Source organism: Spodoptera frugiperda, chromosome 28 (genome assembly GCF_023101765.2).
Source record: "Spodoptera frugiperda isolate SF20-4 chromosome 28, AGI-APGP_CSIRO_Sfru_2.0, whole genome shotgun sequence".
Classification (NCBI taxonomy): Eukaryota; Metazoa; Arthropoda; class Insecta; order Lepidoptera; family Noctuidae; genus Spodoptera; species Spodoptera frugiperda.
The window spans coordinates 12,968,100-12,989,790 of NC_064239.1; the positions used below are offsets into that span (position 1 = coordinate 12,968,100).

The window sequence follows — 21,691 nt, forward strand, 5'->3', positions numbered from 1 at the left end:
CATGGTTTTTGGGGTCGTTTATAGCGAATATGGAGTCAAAATCAAAATCCAAGATGGCGCCGACTAGATTTGCCAACTTTCCATCATGGGTGTCATTTTTATGGTTTTTGGGGTCGCTTATAGCGAATATGGAGTCAAAATCAAAATCCAAGATGGCGCCGACTAGATTTGCCAACTTTCCACCATGGGTGTCATTTTCATGGTTTTTGGGGTCGCTTATAGCGAATATGGAGTCAAAATCAAAATCCAAGATGGCGCCGACAAGATTTGCCAACTTTCCACCATGGGTGTCATTTTCATGGTTTTTGGGGTCGCTTATAGCGAATATGGAGTCAAAATCAAAATCCAAGATGGCGCCGACAAGATTTGCCAACTTTCCAACATGGGTGTCATTTTCATGGTTTTTGGGGTCGCTTATAACGAATATAAAGTGAAAATCTAAGTTCAAGATGGCGCCGACATAAATATATAAATAACCATGCCAGATCCTGCCCCACTTAATTTCATCAATGTATAAAAAATGTAAATTAATCAAAATTATGCAATGAAAATCAGACCCTTGGTTACTTAATTATTATTCTGATAAACTTGCGGATAAAAATTAGGAAATAAAAAGAATTTTAAAAACCCAAGGCCTATTTCCTGTATTTATCGCGACCCTCTGCGTTTCTTAGTACGCTTGCACAAGGAACAAAACGAGTCATTCAATAAAAAAAAAGATTTATTAATGTAATGTGTACGAATTTTAATATGAATTTGGTTTTAATACATACTGCTGGTTAATTTTTTTTTTATAATATATATTATAATGAATGCATATTATAATTATGATTTCGTGTTTAAACGTTAGTGATTAGATGTAACGAAACCTCATTGGCGTGCGTGTGTCATTATGTCCAAAAAGTCATTATTTGACATTCGCTCTGTCTGTTCTGTTTACATTGTTGTTTCGTTATGATTATGAATTAAAGTAGGATTACTAAAGGTGATATTGGTGATGAGTGATGACATTCCTTCCTTTCATAGCTAAACACCCTATGATAGCATTGTAATTTAATTATTTCTACCATTATAACTGCAATTAACCTAACCTAAATGTAATATTTTGTACTTAGATTCATATAGAAACCGCAAGATCTAAAGGCTTTTAATCATGTTTTTAGTTATCACTAATAGAGCAGCAATAGAATGCTACATTTGGCATGTCTGTACACTATATTTTTTTGGTGGGACAAAGCTCTATAGAGATTCTGGCATTGTCATTTTTCGACATGAGTGTCATTGTTTTTGGGGTCGCTAATATCGAATACGGAGTGAATCATTCGATTTTATAAAAATTGTCTTCTTCCGGAATTAATTGACCCAAGACAGGCAAGAAATATGAATTTACGGGCTCATTCCTCGCATATTCAAACAAATATCGTGAAAATAAAGAATTGATGTTTAATTTATTTTATGGATTTTGTTTGTTCCACCCAGGTCTTGTCACGTTCGTTACCATAATTGTTTTTTTTTTATCTTGGCGACCCCGAAAACCATTGATATAAAACCGTAATAAAATATACAATGTGATAGGGGTGAGACTTCTAACCCGTTAAGGCTGAGTTCTACATCTAATTTTATCGACAAAAGTCGGGGGTCGAAGGGGTCGAATCCCCCCCCCCTTAAAATTATGGCAAATTTAATATTTTTTTTACTTTTTTTGATATCAAAGGTTGTATGCGTCGTAGAAACAAAAAAAAAACGACAAACGGTAGCTAATAACCTTGGCTAACTAATTCATTACTTTTTTCAAATGTTTGATAATGTTTTGGTGAGAAAAAAATCATTTGTGAATTATTTTTACCGAAAAAATCACAATTTTTCAATATTTTCAATTAGGGGTTCAACCCCCATATAATTTTTTTTTCGATAAAATTAGATGTAGTACTCAGCCTTAACGGGTTAGAAGTCCCACCCCTATCACATTGTAGATTAAAAAAACTTAAAAACATGTTTTTGTGATGAACCGAACAAAATAATTTTAATATTAATACTAACAGTAGGCGGAAAATTTAGTATTGTTATGAGAATAATTAGTATAAAAGATATGGCGAAAAAGTGCTCATCACGCTAAATATCTTTTCTTGAAAGTATATTCAAATCTCTTCAGGTTCGGCTGGGCTGGAGTCCATGTCAGGGATTCTACATCCTCGATTTTCGTATGGCGCTAAAATGTGCTCATCACGCTGAACAACTTTTCTTAAGATAGTATATTCATATCTCTTCAGGTTCATCTGGGCTGTTAAGTGTCCACGTCAGGGATTCCTGACCCTTGATTAATTTCTACGAGGTATTAATTTGCCACCGGTCCTTGATAAGTCTACAAAGTTTGAACGAAATCGGTCCGTTTAAAATGGGTAAAAATCGAGTTGGAAGAGGTCGGTTACATAGAAACATACAAACAAACACACATACATACATCCTTTACATATGAAACTAAATAAAAGCATGTAAAAAGTTAGTTTTGCGTTGGCACCATTTGATTTTTGATTTCGAACGCTTACTTTCCGAAAACTATGAAAATGACACCAATCGAATAATCCGAGCCCAAATTCGGCACTGAACGGAATTGAACAACAGATAACACAAAACATTTGAGTCTACGCACGCACTAAACAAAATAAAAATATTAAAAAAGAAAGTAAGAAAATATTCAAACTTTCAAAGTATCAAGTTCATTTTGTCATAATTTCCGCAGCTATCCGTGCGTATGTGTGTATTGTCGAGAGTCGTGTCAATGTAGTGATGCGATTCGATACCTGTCAATTATGAGAACGCGTCCTTAATTTTTTTTAAGTTATTTTATTACTGTAATTATAACGTAAGGCCGCTAAGCAGATCCGGAAGACTTTGATAGCATATTTTTCAACAGTGGACGTCTTGTAGCTGATATGACGATGACGTTAAAGGGGTTTCTTAAATTAATTTAGTACTTACATAATGAATACCATACAATCTTCTACCTTGGTAAACTTCTTAAGAGACTTTAAGATTCAATTCTTGATACTTCCATTGTACATGTAGGTGTGTAACGAGTCTCTGCCGGTGACTATGGACCTCAGCATGAAGAAGTTCTTGCTGGACGATGCTACTCTACGAGACTGGAATTATATGGGATTGCCTGGTTAGCATTTAGTAAACTAACACGTCTCTATATCTCATCTTAAATTATGTTGTTTATCTGTATCAAAGAAGAAAGAAAGAAAGAAAAACATTTGTTTCACATGCAAAAAGAAACAATGATAAGTAACAATAATTGATAAGTAATAATGTAAGTCTGCGGTGAAATGGGACCAGTTCAGCATGTGCAGATAGGAACAGAAGACAGGTACTTGCGCTGATATTCTTCTGCCCCGAGTGACTCATGGATGCGCAAGCAACCAGGGGCCTTAGTCTGCAGTGCAAGAGGGACGGAGCTATACAACCTACATAGCTCCGTCCCTCTTGCACTGCTCAATGATCGACCATTCTGACACAATTGTAATAGCAGACTAAGGCCTCAGTACAATTTAGTTAAAAAAAAGAATACATGCTCATGCTAATGAACTTAAAAACAGCAAGGTTTTGTATTAGTTAGTAAAAACAGCCGACATTTTCTCATTCAAACATCATATATCCGTGTAGATGACAACTTCAGTGCTGAGAATGGCATCATAGTGGTGCGAGCGACGCGGTGGCCTCTAGCCGTCGACCCTCAAGGACAGGCACTCATCTGGATCTCCAGGCTCGAGGAGAAGAATGGTATACAGGTGGGTACGACCAGTTCAGCGTAATTGCAGTGCAAAGCGATGTTTTTTTGTCATAATACAATCATTTATTTGTATAAATTAGGTGGTGACTGAGTCGTTTGTCTTTTTGGAGAACCAATGAATGTAGGTGGCCAGTTTCGTTCGGTGTAGAGGACTAAAGGGTAGTCTTTTGTCCAGCAGTAGACGTCTTCCAGTTGATGAGGATGATAAAGTTATCATGCAATAATCTTCTAGGTCGTGGACTTTGGTCAACCAAACTATATGAAGGTGATGGAGACCTGTCTCTCAACCGGCAAGCCTATCATAATCCAGAACGTTGGAGAAGTCCTGGATCCTTCCATAGCTCCTATTCTGGAGAAAGCCATCGTCACCATCGGTACTTCGAAGGTCATCAAGTTTAATGACAAGATGGTCTCCTACCATAACGACTTCCATCTTTATTTGACCACTAAACTTGGTGAGTTGGTTTGGTTTTTATAGAAATTGATCACCTATTTATTCTGATCATTTTTTTTTGACAGTAAAAGCAACGGATCACATGTTGGTAAGCAATCAGCGCCGCCCATGAACACCCGGAACATCGCAAAAAGAATGATAAGTGTTCTAACTTCTTAGGGATTTGTGGATTGGTATTGATAATTTAGGGAGGGTTGGGGAAGAATTGGGCTTCTCGTAACCACATTAATGAGGGATCAGCCATTTATTTCAAAGCATGGTTTTGCCACATACAAATAAGTGGCATTGGCATCTAAAAGAGCCCAACAAGGCACAAATATAAGCTTACAACAATGTTCCGGTGCAGGTAACCCAGTATATACTCCGGAGACCTTAACAAAGACCACAATGGTGAACTTTGCGGTGAAGGAGCAGGGTCTGACGTCACAACTGCTCGGCATCGTCGTGCGGAAGGAGAGACCTCAGCTTGAACAGATGAAGGACACGCTCGTACTCTCCATCGCACATAATAAGAAAGTGCTTGTGAGTATCTGTCATACATGTTTAAAGTGGGCTGCTATTCGGTTTTTTTTTATGAAACACGCCGGTAATCGAGCTGACGTATTACCTGATGGTAAGCAATCGCCGCCGCCCATGGACACTTGAAACACCAGAGGCGTTACAAGTGCGTTACCGGCTTTTTGGGAGTTAGGAATTTAAGGGTTGTTGTTCGGGTATCGGGGATGGGGAAGATTTCTTTCGAAAATCAAACAGTGAAAAATGGTCATCTGTTCTTTTCTCAAGACATTTTTTTGTATATGCGAAGATTCTATACCTACTTGTAAAAAAGAATACAATCGAAAGTCTCTTATTATTTATTTATTTTATATAAACACACGGCAAACCAACAGCTGTACAATTTGAAAAAAGCCAATTGGTATAATGTGACGATTATAGGTTTTCACGAATAACAGTAGTAAAAATGCAAAAATATGCCAACAGAACTATACATATACATATTAAAGTTACTTAATAATTGTAATAGTTATTTTTTAAAACGAATACCTAATTCAATTATCTATTTTTGCTGCCGCATCAGCTACCATTTACCTAACGAGTTTCTCATGTATTTAGAAATCATATCATCATAATCTCTTGTACTGCTATCAGATTTAAATTATTCTCAGCGCCAAACATTGAAATCACAAAAGTTAAAGTACTTTATAAAGGCTTTCCGTATTTCTTGTAGGTGGACTTAGAAAACGACCTCCTTCGCATCATGTACGAGTCACAGGTTCCTCTCCTGGAGAACGAGGAGTTGTTCATAACTCTACAGACCTCACAGCGAACCTCACTTGAGGTCAAGGAAGCACTCATCACCTCGCAAGTCACTGAGAAAGAAATCGACACTGCTAGAGCGGTGAGTCAATAGAGTCAGAAGAATTTAAAAAGTGGTCCATTAAACAGTAATAGGTAATGTAGATTAGAGTATAAGTGAGATATATTAGTTAGTGTTGGAGAAAATGAGCAGACTGATCACCAATCGTCACTGCTAATGGGCACATATTGTGTTTCAGATCTTTCAGGTCCGGTAACTTTACACAGATGGCGGGAAGTAACGCTTTGTGGTGGTCGGATGGCTCTAAGTCCCTAAAACGCCAACAACGTTTTTGTAACTCGACCATTACGTCGAGAGAGTAGTCCATGTAAGGCGCCGATGACTTACCATCAGGTGAACCGCCTGCTCTTTTACTTAAGACAGAATTGTAATTAATTCACCATATTGTACTCAGGCTTACGTCCCAGTGGCAGTGCGCGCATCAGTCCTCTTCTTCGCGCTGAACGACCTGTCCCGTATAGACCCGATGTACCAGTTCTCGCTGGACGCCTACATCGACCTGTTCATGTACTCCATAGACCGCAGCCCCAAGGCGGGGGAACTCGAGGACAGGATCAATAACCTCAACGAGTTCCATACTTATGCTGTTTACAAGTAAGTTAGCTTTTAAGAAGAATACTGAAGTCGTTAACGGCCGAAATAATCAATGAAATTAACTAAAAGTAACGGTTTACTCACGTATAATTAATGGAGAAAAGCTGACTCTTCATCATGAGCAGCGTGCGCAAAGGCGGCGAAGTCGCGCAGCCTGATCCTAAAAATAATTATTTCAAAATCTTTGGATTGATCTTATTTTTTTGACAGAAAGTCTATGCAACTAGTGTTATTTATCTTGGCTGTAAATTTGTAAATATTTAACTGTGACTGCAGTGCTCTGAACCAACGGACTCAGTGGCTTATGAACCTTATGTAACGTGTCGCGAGTTTTCACCAGTCATGACATACGTCCCAGGTCCATACACCCGGTACAATTATAGACTCCATGTAATCACTGAAAAATTGAAATAGCCCCAAAATCACCGTTGCTGGGTGGTTGCATTTACCACCATTACGAGATAGTATTGTCCTGATATCTCACTTTCAACTATGATTAAAATACCTTTATGATTTTCCCCATAGAAACACATGTCGCGCGTTGTTCGAGCGACACAAGCTACTGCTATCGTTCCACATAGTGTCCCGGATTCTATTCCAGAGTGGCAAGATGAGTCGCAACGAGTACATGTTCCTTCTGAAGGGAGGAATCGTCCTCGACAGATCGGAACAACCGGACAATCCTACCAGTAATGCATTATATTGTATTTCTAGGATTATACAACTGTTGAAGGCTGTTTTAATTGTTTCATCAGGTATAGTTTATTATACGGACCTGGTGGAATCTAGAACAAATTTCCGTGCGTTTAGGCGTTTTTGCCATACCTATTATTGGAAGCAAGTATAACAGCTCACACATAGGACCCACTTAGTCTTAAGTCAAATTTCCATGGACTTGGCTTTCTCCTAGTTGATAAATGATAATAATAAATGATATTTATTTTTGCAAATAGGTTACAATGTAACTCTTACACGTCAATTTTTCAAATAACTAGACGAGACCGGCTGTGCAGTCTCTTTTGTGCCTTTTAGCTTAAGCTATTCTGTCTTCTGCATTAAATTCACATTGATTTTGCTGTTACAATGACCTTGAGTCGTTAGTCTAAGTAAGTAATGAACGGTAACAGATTGGATGCCGGACGAGTGTTGGGACAATATAACGGAGCTGGACAAGATCCCTGGCTTCCACGGCATCGTCGACGTGTTCGAGCCACTCAGCAAGGAGTGGAAGGACTGGTATCTACATCCAGAGCCCGAGACACAGCCTCTTATTGGTAAAGTACTGCCTTTTTTAAATTACGCAGCAGACGTTATAGTGCACAAGTGTGCAAACACAGGTGCATTTTCTGTTTTCTCACTGTCTGGACCTTGACACGACACATATATACCACTATTGGGGGGGGGGGGGGGGTAGGACCAACGACAACACGTGCGCACCGAGACATGGTGATGGAACATCACCAAAAATCCCGACTCCGGGCTAATAATGGACATTTTACTCAGAAAATGCCATTGTAATTTTTTGGTGAACACGGGAACCGCACCCGCGACAAGTTGCAAAGCAGCCGGTTACCCAACCACTGCGCCAACCGTGCAGGCAGACATTAATAACCAATCCTTTACCTCATCAACGCTTAATAATTATTACCAAGATCAACATTATTGTTTCCATGACCCTCATCGTCAAACGATAGGTTTGTCATAATCTCCATACTTGGCGAATTGGAAATTATAATTTAAAAGAATCAGGTTATTAGAGAATGCTGCTGCTCAGTCGCTGTTATATAACTCCTTTACTGACAAAAATATTGTATCCTGTCGACAACATTCGTCCAGGGGTCTTAGTCTGGCCCAGTAGGGCTGATGCCTAATCCGGAGCTGCGGACTACCTAGCGGGTTTACCGGGGCTCCGGCTCGACGGGCAGGAGTAGGAACGGGGTGGTTTTTAGTCAGTAAGAGTCTGACACTCCCTCTCGCCTCGCCCAAGGCGGGAGAAGTCATTGGATGATTTTTCCACAAAAAAAAAAAAAAAGAAGGGGTCTTAGTCTGCATTGAGCAGTGCGAGAGGGACGGAGCTATGTAGGTTGTATAGTTCCGTCCCTCTCGCACTGCTCAATGATCGACCATTCTGACACAATTGTAATAGCAGACTAAGGCCCCAGGACTCTATGATTATAATGTATCTGACACTCTTGAACACAAAAAGCACGAGTTAACTTGATCATTATAGTCCTAATGCCTGCTGCAATATCCAGGCGACTGGAACGACATCTGCAGCGACTTCCAGAAGATCCTGTTCATCCGGTCGCTGCGCGTGGACCGCGTCTCCGCCTGCATCACCACCTTCATCATCAATGTACTCGGGCCGAGATACGTCGAGCCGCCTGTACTGGATATACGGGTCAGTCTAACTCATTTATTTATGTAAAGACTAGCCCGTGAGATAAAAAGTTGTTAAATTTTTTATGTAATAAGCCGGTAAACTAGCAGGCGGATTACCTGATGGTAAGCAATCGCCGCCGCCCATGGACATCCGAAACACCAGAGGCGTTACAAGTGCGTTACCGGCCTTGAGGGTTAGGAAATTAAGGGTTGTTGGGGAATCGGGGTTGGGAAGATTGGGAATAGGCCAGCTCGGCCAGAGTGAAACTGACGCGAAACACCGCTTGCTCCCATTTATCAAAACTTCAAACCATAAAAGCCTTGATAGCCTCAACGCAATTTTGATTCATCTGGTGTAACAGGTGTCCATGGGCGACATAATTTGCTTAGGACTGGTCGTTTGCCATTTTATCGCATATAAAAGTGTGCATTTATATTTTCATTTTTATTTTTTTGCCGTATCTATTTTTTATCAATTATGTATGTTAATTACTTTTGTAATCGGTGCAAATAAACTGGTTTTCTTTCTTCTTTCATTTCTGTGTATATTTTACCCACCATGATGTGATAACCCAGGCGGCCTGGGAGGAGTCGACGTGGAAGACGTCGCTCCTGTTCGTGCTATCCCCGGGCGTGGACCCGACGGCGGCGCTCATCCAGCTGTCGCAGGACGTGAAGATGTTCGACAAGTTCGCGTCACTCAGTCTAGGGCAGGGCCAGGCTGCCACCGCTACTCGGTACGATTGGTTTTGCTGTTTTGTTGTTGGTCCCTATTTTTGTATGATTTTCTATGTTGTAAGTGCGTTTATAGTGCAGAAGGTGGTATCTGGGGGTAGTAAAAATAGATTTTCTATGCTAAAGTAAATTTATAACATCCAACGCCGACGCCACCGGAGCTCAAAGCTCCGCTGGCGTCGGCGTTGGATGTTTAAATGGGACCCCGGCTCGAAAAGCAGGAGTAGGAACGGGGTGGTTTTTAGTCAGTAAGTGTCTGACATTCCCTCTCGCCTCGACCAAGGCAGGAGAAGTCATTGGATAATTTTCCCCTCCTTACAATTAGGAATAAATATACTCGTTGTACTAGTATCTTCAAGTGTCTATCTATCCTTTCCTACTATCACGTTTTTCTTATTGTATTATAAATATTATAAAAAACTAGTATCTAAACCAAATAATAACAACAGTATGACGTGATCAGGATGCTATCGCACGGTATGAAGGAGGGTGGGTGGGTGTTCCTGGCCAACTGCCACCTGGCGTGCGCGTGGCTGGGCTCCCTGCGCGGCCTGGACAACCCCAAGATCCACCCTCGGTTCCGCCTGTGGCTGTCCTCCATGCCGGACGACAAGTTCCCCCTCAACATCCTGCAGCGGAGCATCAAGATGACCACGGAACCACCGCAGGTTCTACCTTTGATCTTGATCTACATTCTTAAGACTTTGACTGCTAACAAAAATCTGTAGAAGGCAAATCCTCCGCTAGCGCCGGTCACTTTTGCCCCCCATTGCGTTTAATGTGTTAACTTTCATTCATTTTATTTTCTTCTCTTCTAACAATATCTTCTGATTTATTTTGTTGCGGGATCCAAGGCAGTCATTCGTGTCCCTGTGACGCGCCGGACTTCAGTGTCCCGGTGTTTGTACGGTTGTGTCTACTATAGATCCGAGCTTACAGGAGTTGCAGCGAAATGAGAGGTTGGGGTGGGCTTGTCGCAAAAAAATTTTTTTAACTTTCATGATATTTTTGTCCGAATTCGAATGCCTTAATGACGGTATTACATCTGTACAAGGATAAATTGGTTTGAATATTTACTGCCAAAATAGATTTTGTTCTTTAATCTCGAAATAACTATTACAGTCAATATTATTAGGATATACAAATACCAGTATTTTTATAGTTTTTATTTTAAAAATCTATAAAAAGAACACAGTTTAGACCAAGTTTACTGGTGCCTATTACAAAGCGCCCTTTAATTTTGATATTTTCATAACACAGTTCCATAGTCATTAACACAGTATTGACAATAAACATTCTTCTACTCTTGCAGGGTTTGAAAGGCAACCTGGTCCGTCTGTTCGCGAATATAAACGAGGACAAGTTTGACGAGGCGACGCCGAAGTACCGGCGTCTGTTGTTCTGTGTGTCCTTCTTCCACTGCACGCTCATCGCGCGCAAGCGGTTCCGCCAGCTCGGGTACAACGCCGTCTACAGCTTCAACGATGCTGACTTTGATGTAACTGGCTCATTATTATTTTGAAATAACATAACGACACGCCTTTTTTATCCCTGAAGTGATAGGCAGAAGTACACATATACACACACAGTATAATGTACACCCACTTTTCACCATCTGTGTTATAAGTCTCACGTAATAGGAGGTGAGCTATTGCCATATACTGGGCACAATTCCAGACTCCGTGCTATTACTGCTGGGCAAAATTCCAGACCCCGTGCTACTGAGTAATTTTTGAAACCCCGAATAAAAGCCCAGCAATCCTTTGCCCTACCCGGGAATTGAGACCGAATCTGTTCGGCAGTCGCACTTGCGACCACTCAAACAACGAGGCAGTAATCCAAATAATTTAGTTGCATTTATAAATTCAAAATAACTAAAAAGTAAAATTATACAGACATTTATAAAGGACATCATCCCCATTAGGTATCAGACAACTTGCTGGCGAATTACTTGGAAGAATACGAAGAGGTTCCATGGGACGCGCTGAGGTACCTGTTCGCCATCATCAACTACGGCGGCCACATCACTGACGACTGGGACAAGCGAGTGCTCATCGCTTACATCAACCAGTTCTTCAATGAGGAAGCTCTCGAAACTCCATTCTATAGGTCAGTAATCCAAATAAAGGAAAAGAAGAAAATACATGAACGATAAAAGAGAATACCCAGTCTTCTCATAGGTGTAAGACGACTAAACTACTTATAGTAGAAGTTTAGTCATTATTTATAGACATTATGTCTATAGACCTCTATACATAATGTCTTGGCTAAAAGCAGTAGCAGTTAAGCAGTTTAAGCAATTTTTAAGTGTGGGAGATCCATGCTTCGGCACGAATGTGTGGACTCTTACGTTACCCGTGGAAAGAGTAGAGGTGTTGTCAAATTGAATTCTAACGAGGTTGCCACACGAGCAATTATTTTCGAAAATCTTAACTAAGGAATAGTTTAAGTAATCATTAAGGTCTCTGAGTACGGCAGTAAGTGTGATAGGGAACGATAGAAATATTATATTTATAAGTATACAAAAAAGTTTCTTTGGGAAAGTTGTTTGTAATCATGAGTACAAACACGTGTTTAAATATCGTACACTAATTACCAGTCACCCTATGTCATGACATGTACGAACACAGGTTGTCCTCGATCCCCGCGTACCACATCCCCCGCGACGGCTCGCTGGAGTCGTACCGCGACTTCCTGGACCTGCTGCCGGGCTACGAGCGCGCCGAGTCACTCGGACAACACGCCTCCGCCGACGTCGCCACTCTCGCACAGGTTACTAACACGCAGCACTTTAATAAGCATACTGTTCTTTTTATTCTCCTCTAATAATATTAGGTTGGCGTGGTGGTTGGGCAAATGGCTGCCGTGCAATGTGTGGCGGGTCGTTTCCCGCACGGAGCAATTTTTTGTGTGATCCATAAATTGATTTTTTTTTCTTCGGGTCTGGATGTCATGTGCATGTGAAATTGTATGTTTGTAAACGCACCCATGATACAGGATAAAATACTAGTTTGGGGCAATGTATTAAAAAAAAGTAAAAAAAATATCTTCTGATTTATTTCGTTGCGGGATCCAAGGCGGTCATTCATGTCCCTGGGACGCGCCGGACTTCAATGTTCTAGTGTTTTCATGGTTAACTACTTTAGATTCTGGCTTACAGGAGTTGCAACGATATGGGAGGTTGAGGCGAGCTTGTCCCACTTAAAAAAAAGCATATCTGTACCTACTTATTATTATTAAGATGTAGAGTATTTTGTGTTAATGTCGTGTTACATGATAATAATTTTTGAAATATTTTGAAAATATTCACATAAACTTTCACCGGGCCTCTGGTCCATAAACCAACTGCTTATTTAAAATAGATTTTTGTTTCAATTGTAGTGCATAGCTAATGATGATTATGATGAATGATAACTATATTGTACAGGACGCGCTGATAATGTGTTCTACGTTGTTCGCCCTGGCCAGTACCGGCGGCAGCGGCGCGGGAGGCGGGGAGGACCAGAAGGTAACCCTCTTATATTTAAACTAATTGTGCTCGCTAATTCGACTAGTAAGGATATCGTACGAGAACATTTCTCTTTCTCTTTCTCTTTCTCTTTCTCTTTCTCTTTCTCTTTCTCTTTCTCTTTCTCTTTCTCTTTCTCTTTCTCTTTCTCTTTCTCTTTCTCTTTCTCTCTCTCTCTCTCTCTTTCTCTTTCTCTCTCTCTTTCTCTCTCTCTTTCTCTTTCTCTCTCTTTCTCTCTGTCTCTCTCTTCTCTCTTCTCTTTCTCTTCTCTCAATTTCTATAACTATTTATCTCTTTATATCTCTCTTTCTCTTTCTCTTCATTATTTCGTCGGTCTAGGTGGATGAGCTGGCCCAGGAGATGTTGACGAAGCTGCCGGCTCGCATAGACCTGGAGACGACGGAGCGCATGATGGGGCCGGAGATCGTGATGCCCATGTGTGTCTCCTTGCTGCAGGAGATCACCTACTACAACACACTCCTCAATATCATCATTTCTGGACTCAAGGTTATATCACTACCAATTTTTTATCCTAATCCTATCCCAATTTTTGCAGTTCGTGGTATTATTTTATTTATCTATTTTTACAGTATCTAGATTATTAGGCGAAATAAACAACTGGTCTTAATCCAAAATCTGTGACCTGATCTGAATTTTTGACGGAAACGGTATAGTAAAACGAGGTGAATAGGAATCGTGAGACAGGAAGAAGGGAATAGTTACTATGAAGAATTTCCTTAAGGCGTAACCTAACCACCTCTCTCCTGTCTCTATTCATCTCCTGTTTACATTTTGCATTGAGACAGCTTATTCATTTCGGTCAATATAGATTTTCAATTTATATGATCTACCTACCTACATCATCATCCCTTTTCGGAAGTGTGGAGATAATGTATCTTCTATAGGAGCTGCGGCGCGCTATCGAGGGTCTGGTGGTGATGTCGGAGATGCTGGAGACGATGTACACCTGCATCTTCGGGGGCAAGACTCCAAGCTTCTGGCTCAGAGGTCTGTATACTGCTGGCGTTTGCGAACCATTTATTTCTTGGTTGGTTAAATATACCGTAAGTATGGTGGGATTATCTTTGATACTGTGGGATTTGTGGGTAATGTTTTGGATTTTTGAAAAACCTTTTTGTCTTGATGCCATGAGTTCTCGACATATTTCTGTATTTTGTAATGCAGTGATTACAAACTTTTATTATTATTTTAACCGGGTGACTTAGGAATCGGGTGTAAACAGCAACTGATCTTATTTACCTCTCACTTCATGGCAGCTATAAGACAATCAGGGAGGCGTCACCGTTTCATGGTGGATATCCCACCCGCTCGCACGAAGCGCTTCGCTTCAAGCTTCCTTGTGCGAATTGCTAGGGAGTGGAACTCATTGCCGGAGTCTGTGTTTCCTAATGGGTATAACCTGGGTGTTTTCACCTCTTATATTTTGCTTATGGGCAGACGTGCTAGGTAGGGATCATCACGTACCATCAGGCGAGATAGCGGCCAAAAATGTGGGCCCATTGAACATAAAAAAAAATCTGGACTATAGGTCGGAAACACACCGGTAGTGCCGGAGCACGAGTCTCCCATATTGGAATAGCGTAAACTGTGTGTAACAGAGGTGAGTGTCGGCAGGTCGTCCCTCGATGAAGTCGCTGGGCGCGTGGTGCCGCGAGCTGTTCCTGCGCGGCGCGCACCTGTCGGGCTGGGCCGCCGCCCCGCGCGCGCCGCCCACGCTCTGCTGGCTGCCCGCCTTCGTCGCGCCCACCGGTTTCCTCACCGCCGTCATGCAGGTCGGTACCATTACTCTCATCACCACCATGTCCACCGGCTTCCTCACCGCCGTCATGCAGGTCGGTGCCATTACTCTCATCACCACCATGTCCACCGGCTTCCTCACCGCCGTCATGCAGGTCGGTGCCATTACTCTCATCACCACCATGTCCACCGGTTTCCTCACCGCCGTCATGCAGGTCGGTGCCATTACTCTCATCATCTCGCCCACACCATGTCCACTGCACGATATAGGCCTCCTGCGATAACTTCCAGTTGCAATCAGCAACTTTTTCACCTTAGACTGGTCGTCTTAGCACTTTGAGGGTGCATAAACGACCTCCTTCCTACTCATGCTCCAAACCAGGCTACCTTTTTAATGGTTTTAATGGGCTTATTTATACGGTCATCAAGATTAAGAGTGTGTGTACCTAATTTCAGATCGGTCGGACGCCAGGTAGTGGTAAAATGCCAGTTACTAAATTTGACCCAAATTAACAACTAAATAAAACCGTTTAAAAAAGTGTAGGCAGGTCATGTAATTAAATACGATGTCTCGGTTCGTTTGAACCTATGTATGGTTGCAGACGACGGCCCGCGGCGAGAGTTGGCCCATTGACACCCTGTGCTGGGAGTTCACCGTGATGCCGCTGGAGGAGGCTGGCTTCGTGCGCCCGCCCAGAGACGGCGGAGTCTACATCAGGTACATAGATACATTTCCAAACAAAAACAACACTATAAAGTCCATATAAAATCTATACTAATATTATAAAGCTGAATAGTTTGTTTGTTTGAACGCGCTAATCTCCGGAACTACTGGTCCGATTTGAATAATTCTTTTTGTGTTGGATAGCGCATTTAACGTCATAAAAATAAAATGTCACGCTATGACCAATAGGAGCCAAGCAGGGCGGGTGAAATCGCGCGGAAGCAGCTAGTACAAAATAATACGACAATGTTTAAGATTTATAGTTTCAGATTTACATTATGTGTGTGTGTGTGTGTGTTAGGGGACAGTACCTGGAGGGCGCGTCCTGGTTCCGCAAGGACGGGCACCTGCAGGAGCCGCTGCCCATGCAGCTGGTGTTCCCCATGTCCCCCATACACTTCAAGCCCGTCCGCATCACTGGCAAGCGCACGCGCAGTACGTACATACTACCTCATTACATCATATATTATAGTCTATATCCCTTATACACTGCAAGCCAAGTGTTCTTTCCGGGCGTCGGGGATCGCGGGACGATCTCCGGCCACCGTAAGTGCGGGTCTGCGGACGACGAGCAAGGGTAGCTCACCGCCCGAACAGAACCAGACCCGTGCGTGCGGCGCGTAGCGTTCCGCGCGCGCCTCAAAGAGCCATCAGACCACCACAGATGGGCCCCAGTAGGGCTGATGTCTGATCCGGAGCTGCGGACTACCTAACAGGTTTACCGGGGTTCCAGCTTAAAAAGCAGAAAGATTTTACTCCCTTTCCCCGATTAAGGTGAAAGTAGGTATTAAATGATTTTACCCCCTTAAAAAAGCCAAGTGTTTTCAGGATTATTTAATAAAATATCATTTAATTATATTAATAATTCATTTATGGGCCTGAAACATAGTGGTACAGATTGTTATAGATCCTGACTTATAGCAGTGTTAGGTACTTGAAGCGGGCTTGTTAATGTTATAAAAAAGTTCCTCTCTCATTACGTAGAAGTTATAGAACCGGGTACGTTCCAGACCGCTACGTGTGTCCGTGCTACTACTACCCGCTGCGCATGGGGGCCTTTGTCGTGGCCGTGGACCTGCCGGCCGGGAAGGAGACCGCCGACTTCTGGGTCAAGCGGGGCACCGCCATGCTGTGTACGCTCGCCACATGAACTGCTTGTGTACTCATTGTTTCTGATAATACATCTCTTACCAAACATATATTGCGTTCCTCATTTTGTGTAAAGGACAATATTTATAGGTATATTTACTGGATGAAGGCGGTGAAGTTAATTGAAATAAGTATTTTTTATACCTATCGTATTGTACATTATGGCAAGTTATGCCACTGTACAATGTGGGTACACCTACTTTTCAAAATTTATGTTGTATGCCCCATGTAATAGGTGGTGAGCCTATTGCCATATATGGGCACATTTTCAGACTCCTTGCTCCTAATCGAAAAAAGCCTAGCAATACTTCACCCGACCCGGGAGTCGAACCCGATATCCCTTGCCCGGTAGTCGCACTTGCAACCAGTCGGCCAACGAGGCAGTCAGATAATAAACAAATCTAGTTATATTTAGGTCCAAAAGCAGTAATTAAAAGTAGTTGATGAGATAACTACAAATCTTTCTCTCACAGTCTCGGGTTCGATTCCCGGGTCGGGCAAAGTATTACTGGCCTTTTTACAGTTTATCGAAAAAAATCTCAGTGGTAGAACGGAGTCTGGAGTTGTGCCCAGTACATGGCAATAAGCTTACCCCTATTACATGGGACTTATAACACAAATAGTGTACATTGTATAGCGGCATTACGTGCCGTAATGTGCACCTCTATCTACCTCTTCGGGGATAAAAGACGTGACGTTGCATATAGTATTTGTCGATAGTCGATAGACGATGTAATTTTTTTTATGTCAAATTTTACAACGCCTCTACCAAAAATTTACTCAATAGTAGTTTGAAGCAATATTCAACCTCAAGGTAGAGGTAAAACGGGGTGAATAGAATTCGAGGGGGGAATGGATACAGAAGAGGGGTGAATAGATGTTGGGAAAATGCATTCCTGTATCTATTCACTCCTCGAATTCTATTCACCCCGTTTTACGTTACTGGGATATACACGCCACGCAGTGTTACAAGGAAAGCAGAGATTTATTTGTAAAGAGTTATACACACAGACAATGATGATGTATATTGTAATATAATGTTGAACATAATTCGCAGCACATCTGTATGTAACATCCAATTCAAAATATTTATTTTTATTGTTTCTAATTCGATATTTTCTGAAACGTTTTTGCTTGGAATCGGTCCGAGGTTCGAAGTAGTGTAGTAAGTTTAGAGGTCAGCAACAGATTCCTGAGCATCAGTTTCCTCAACAGCTTGTTTCTCAGCATCAGTTTCCTCAACAGCTTGTTTCTCAGCATCAGTTTCCTCAACAGCTTGTTTCTCAGCATCAGATTCTTGAGCAGCTTGTTCCTGAGCAGCAGATGCCTGATCAGCTTGTTCCTCAATATCTTGTTCCTCAGCATCAGATTCTTGAGCAGCTTGTCCCTGAGCAGCAGATGCCTGATCAGCTTGTTCCTCAATATCTTGTTCCTGAGCATCAGATTCCTCAACAGATTGTTTCTCAGCAGCAGATGCCTGATCAGCTTGTTCCTCAGCATCAGATTCCTGAGCAGCAGATGCTTCAACAGCTTGTTCCTCAGAATCTTATTCCTGAGCATCAGATTACTCAGCAGCAGATTCCTCAGCAGCTTGTTTCTTCAGCAGCAGGTTCCTGATCAGCAGGCTTGTTACCTCCAAAGCATGTCTTGCACACGATCTACTATTCCGTTTGCCGCCTGCTGCAGATTGTTTGTCACTTCTTGGAAATCATTAACAGCTCTGTCTATAATCGTACTGATCCAGAATAGGGCGCGCTTTCTTCTGGCCAGATTCAAAGAGGCATCAACGGTAGCCAATCCTGTAGCAACAACAGATTATATTAAGATAAACAGTAAATAACATAAGTAGGAAATATAAGTTTCTAAACTGACATGGTCACTGATACTTCTTTTTTAAGGGGGGAAAATTGTCCAATGACTTAGGTAAGGTGAGAGGGAGTGTCAGATTCTTACTAAGTAAAAACTACCCTGTTCTTACTCCTGCTTTTTGAACTGGAGCCGCGGTAAACCCGCTAGGTAGTCCGCAGCTCCGGATCAGGCATCAGCCCTAATGGGCCCCATCTGTGATTGTCTGATGGTTTTTAGAGGCGCGCGCGGAACGCGACGCGCCGCACGCACAGGTCTGGTTCTGGTCGGGCGGATAGTCACTAACACTAACATTAGAACTAAAGACAGGGTATTTACCATGTTTATTTATGTCTATGAGTTTCGTATATTACGGCACTGTTGCAAGCGCCATGATCACGGATGAACTGGAGTATATGCGGGTGGATGTTTAAGAGCAGACAAATCGAGTAGGAAACTACATACATTGAATAATAATTATGTATAATCGTAACCATAGGGGCCAGCTGCCCCCCACCCTTTGAATGATTTACAGGCGTGATGTAGTGATATATATAAACCTACCACAAAAATTAAAAGATCATACTCGTAATCGGTCTATTGGTTTTAAGCGCAAAGAAAATGCTGACAGAGAGACAGTAACTGCACTTACCATCGTCGACAGGTCCTACTGAGCTGACTATTTCATCTCGTCCCCTCAAAGAGATGCTGACTGCCTCCGCAGGAACTAGGGCCGCCTGTAACATTATTTGTACTTTAATGAAAGGTCCCACAGTCTAGGTGTGCGTGCAACACCACCTCACGACTTGTTTTAAATGGGGAACATCATCCAATGACTTCTCCTGCCATAGGCGAGGCGAGAAGAAGTGTCAGACTCTTACTGACTAAAAGCCAGAGCCCCGGTAAACCCGCTAGGTAGTTCGCGGCTCCGAATACCACTTCACGGCTGGCAACAAAAAAAATCCATTCTAAACAATACATTATTTATTGTATAAGTCATGAGTTTATAGATAGGCAGTTGATATGGTTAGAGCGCAAGTAGGCAAGAATGAACTTTTTTTTATACTAGTCTTTTTTATGGCATTTTTTTTTTTGATTGGGAAAAATCATCCAATCACTTTTCCCGCCTTGGGCGAGGCGAGAGGGAGTGTCAGACTCTTACTGACTAAAAACCACCCCGTTCCTTCTCCTGCTTTTCGAGCCGGAGCCCCGGTAAACCCGCTAGGTAGTCTGCAGCTCCGGATCAGGCATCAGCTCTACTGGGCCCCATGTGTGGTGGTCTGATGGCTCTTTGAGGCGCGCGCAGAACGCGACGCACCGCACGCACGGGTCTGATTCTGGCCACTTACGGTGGCCGGAGGTCGTCCCACGATCCCCGACGCCCGGAGTGTCTCTCACGACGGCTGGGGCGTGAGGAGGTTTGTTCTCTCAGGCGCCCCGCCTCCTCCTTAGCTAGCATGACTGCTTCGCAGAAGGAAGAGACGGCATCCCAGTCCCCCTCGCTTCGCACCATGGCCTGACCAGTGCCGGGCGCGAGAGGTCGCCGTCGCCGACCACATCCCTGGGGACTTAGCGGTACTCAGCCCATGCAGGGCACACCGCCACCGTAAGTTCCACCGTGTCCTCCGAGCGGTCCTCCCAGTGATGACACCCGGGCGTTTCCTCACGCCCAATAAGGAACAGGTATCTACCGAAACTCCCATGTCCGGTGAGCACCTGCAGGCGGTAGATGAGGTCGCTATGGCGCCTCTCTAGCCATTCCTCAAAGAGGGGACTTACCGCTGCAATGACAGCGAGCCCAGCCCTCGGTTGCGATCGTGCGATATCCACGAATCACCTGGATGGCCATGACCCTCTGAGACGTGAGTAACGCCCGAGCAGGCCGCCGCATCAGGTTCGGCGCCCACACAGGGGCGCCGTAGAGGGCCATGGACCGCACGATCCCCACGTAAAACCTCCGGCAGGAGCCGCTTAAGCGCAGCTTTTTTATGGTATAAGCCAGTAAACAAGCAGACGGATCATCTGATGGTAAGCAATCGCCGCCGCTCATGGACACTTGAAACACCAGAGGCGTTACGAGTGCGTTACCAGCCTTTTGGGGTTAGGAATTTAAGGGTTGTTGGGGAATCATGGATTGTGAAGATTGGGAAGGGTGGTAATTGGGCCTCCAGTAACCTCACTCAGACAACAAAACACAACGTAAGCGTTGTTTCACGTCGGTTGTCTGGGAAGCCATGGTATCTGTAAGGTCGAGCCGGCCCATTTGTGCCAAAGCATGGTTCTCCCACACTTGAGAGTAGAGTAATCGAGATGAAAAGGGTAAAGTTGGGGGTGCTTACCACAGCGACGACCAATAACACGACGGTTTTCATGTTGCAGCGTTTAGAGACGGGCGATCAAGATCAAGTAGGTACGCGCAGCCTTTTATAATAATACGTATCATCTCATCGTTTGCAAAACAAGTTGCAACTGTGCAAATACAATTAGTTCCTGAACATGTTATTGCCGTAAATGCATGTTTACATTTTCGTATATTTATACATTTAGAGTTAGGTATCCGCCATCGAGTGGAGCTCCATGTACCTATACGTATGTAATTTTTGTATTGAAAAATCTGTTAAGGTTTTGAAAGGAAATTCACCCCATTATATGTATAGTAAGTACTGCTAGACTATGAGCCTCATCTACATACATACGAAGGTTTGCTGAAATCTTTGCGCTTGCCAGGTAGGTTAGGGACGAGATGGGATAACAAGTGCCGTCCTTTAGTCAGGTCATGCGATACCAGCAGGAAAATAGAAGTGACAAATGTTCTAAGTACCAGTACACTATCAAAATCATTTAATTCTTTAAGACCAGGATGGCAATTTTGAACGTCAGACAAAAAAAGTGTTAAAGTCAAAATCAAAATTATTTATTTCAATTACACCGAGAAGGCACTTTTGAACGTCAAAGCATATATTTCAAATTAAAAAAAAGCTAAATGTCTGTCAGTCAGTCCTCTATTGAAGCTATTTGCTCGTTCCAAAGTGTAGATTCCTATGGAGAAGAACGAACAAGAAACTCCACAGTCAAATGCCTTCGAAAGGTCACAAAATATTCCGATAGCGTCCTGTGCTTCTTGCCACATGTCAATATAATATATCCCTATCGGGTTTGATACTGGAAATATTATTGTGCATAAGTGTGTGCGCGCAAGCACCGGGAAACTCTATCGTCACCATACGGCTTGTCACCCTCATTGATGCTACAAAATACATAAATAGAATTTTCTGGACTACTTACTAGATTGTTCTTATCATGATACCTACAAATGCGATCTGCGTGAACAAAAAAGTAAACATGCAATTTCATGTTTAAGTTGTTTTTCA

The 21,691-nt window shown here is 42.6% G+C and overlaps 2 protein-coding genes across 4 annotated transcripts in view; one reads left to right on the forward strand and one right to left on the reverse strand.

The window, feature by feature from the left end:
- Positions 1-16,525, forward strand: part of LOC118264984 (dynein axonemal heavy chain 2) — a 57,408-nt gene extending 40,883 nt beyond the window's left edge. The window contains exons 60-80 of the mRNA XM_050705750.1: positions 3,067-3,166; positions 3,667-3,791; positions 4,026-4,248; positions 4,594-4,769; positions 5,476-5,646; positions 6,020-6,219; positions 6,745-6,908; positions 7,347-7,493; positions 8,475-8,620; positions 9,178-9,338; positions 9,800-10,004; positions 10,649-10,834; positions 11,261-11,445; positions 11,967-12,108; positions 12,764-12,844; positions 13,184-13,351; positions 13,750-13,852; positions 14,480-14,637; positions 15,205-15,320; positions 15,628-15,761; positions 16,337-16,525. Of these exons, the coding sequence (XP_050561707.1) occupies positions 3,067-3,166; positions 3,667-3,791; positions 4,026-4,248; positions 4,594-4,769; positions 5,476-5,646; positions 6,020-6,219; positions 6,745-6,908; positions 7,347-7,493; positions 8,475-8,620; positions 9,178-9,338; positions 9,800-10,004; positions 10,649-10,834; positions 11,261-11,445; positions 11,967-12,108; positions 12,764-12,844; positions 13,184-13,351; positions 13,750-13,852; positions 14,480-14,637; positions 15,205-15,320; positions 15,628-15,761; positions 16,337-16,476 (3,231 nt within the window). The 3' untranslated portion in view covers positions 16,477-16,525. The remainder of the gene's footprint in view (positions 1-3,066; positions 3,167-3,666; positions 3,792-4,025; positions 4,249-4,593; positions 4,770-5,475; positions 5,647-6,019; positions 6,220-6,744; positions 6,909-7,346; positions 7,494-8,474; positions 8,621-9,177; positions 9,339-9,799; positions 10,005-10,648; positions 10,835-11,260; positions 11,446-11,966; positions 12,109-12,763; positions 12,845-13,183; positions 13,352-13,749; positions 13,853-14,479; positions 14,638-15,204; positions 15,321-15,627; positions 15,762-16,336) is intronic.
- A 965-nt stretch (positions 16,526-17,490) lies between these two features.
- On the reverse strand, positions 17,491-20,817 carry LOC118265071 (uncharacterized). 3 transcript variants are annotated; one of them, XM_050705689.1, is made up of 4 exons: positions 20,660-20,806; positions 18,973-19,057; positions 18,075-18,274; positions 17,491-17,968 (listed from the first exon to the last, which is right to left on the reverse strand). In XM_050705689.1, exons 1-3 carry the CDS (start codon positions 20,690-20,692, stop codon positions 18,105-18,107), a joined length of 288 nt encoding a protein of 95 aa, XP_050561646.1. In that variant the 5' UTR covers positions 20,693-20,806; the 3' UTR covers positions 17,491-17,968; positions 18,075-18,104. The 3 variants fall into 3 exon arrangements, with proteins under 3 accessions (XP_050561646.1, XP_050561645.1, XP_035433676.2); XM_050705688.1 differs by having other exon boundaries at positions 17,491-18,274; positions 20,660-20,817; XM_035577783.2 differs by having other exon boundaries at positions 17,491-18,274; positions 20,660-20,805.
- Between the last annotated feature and the right edge of the window lie 874 nt (positions 20,818-21,691).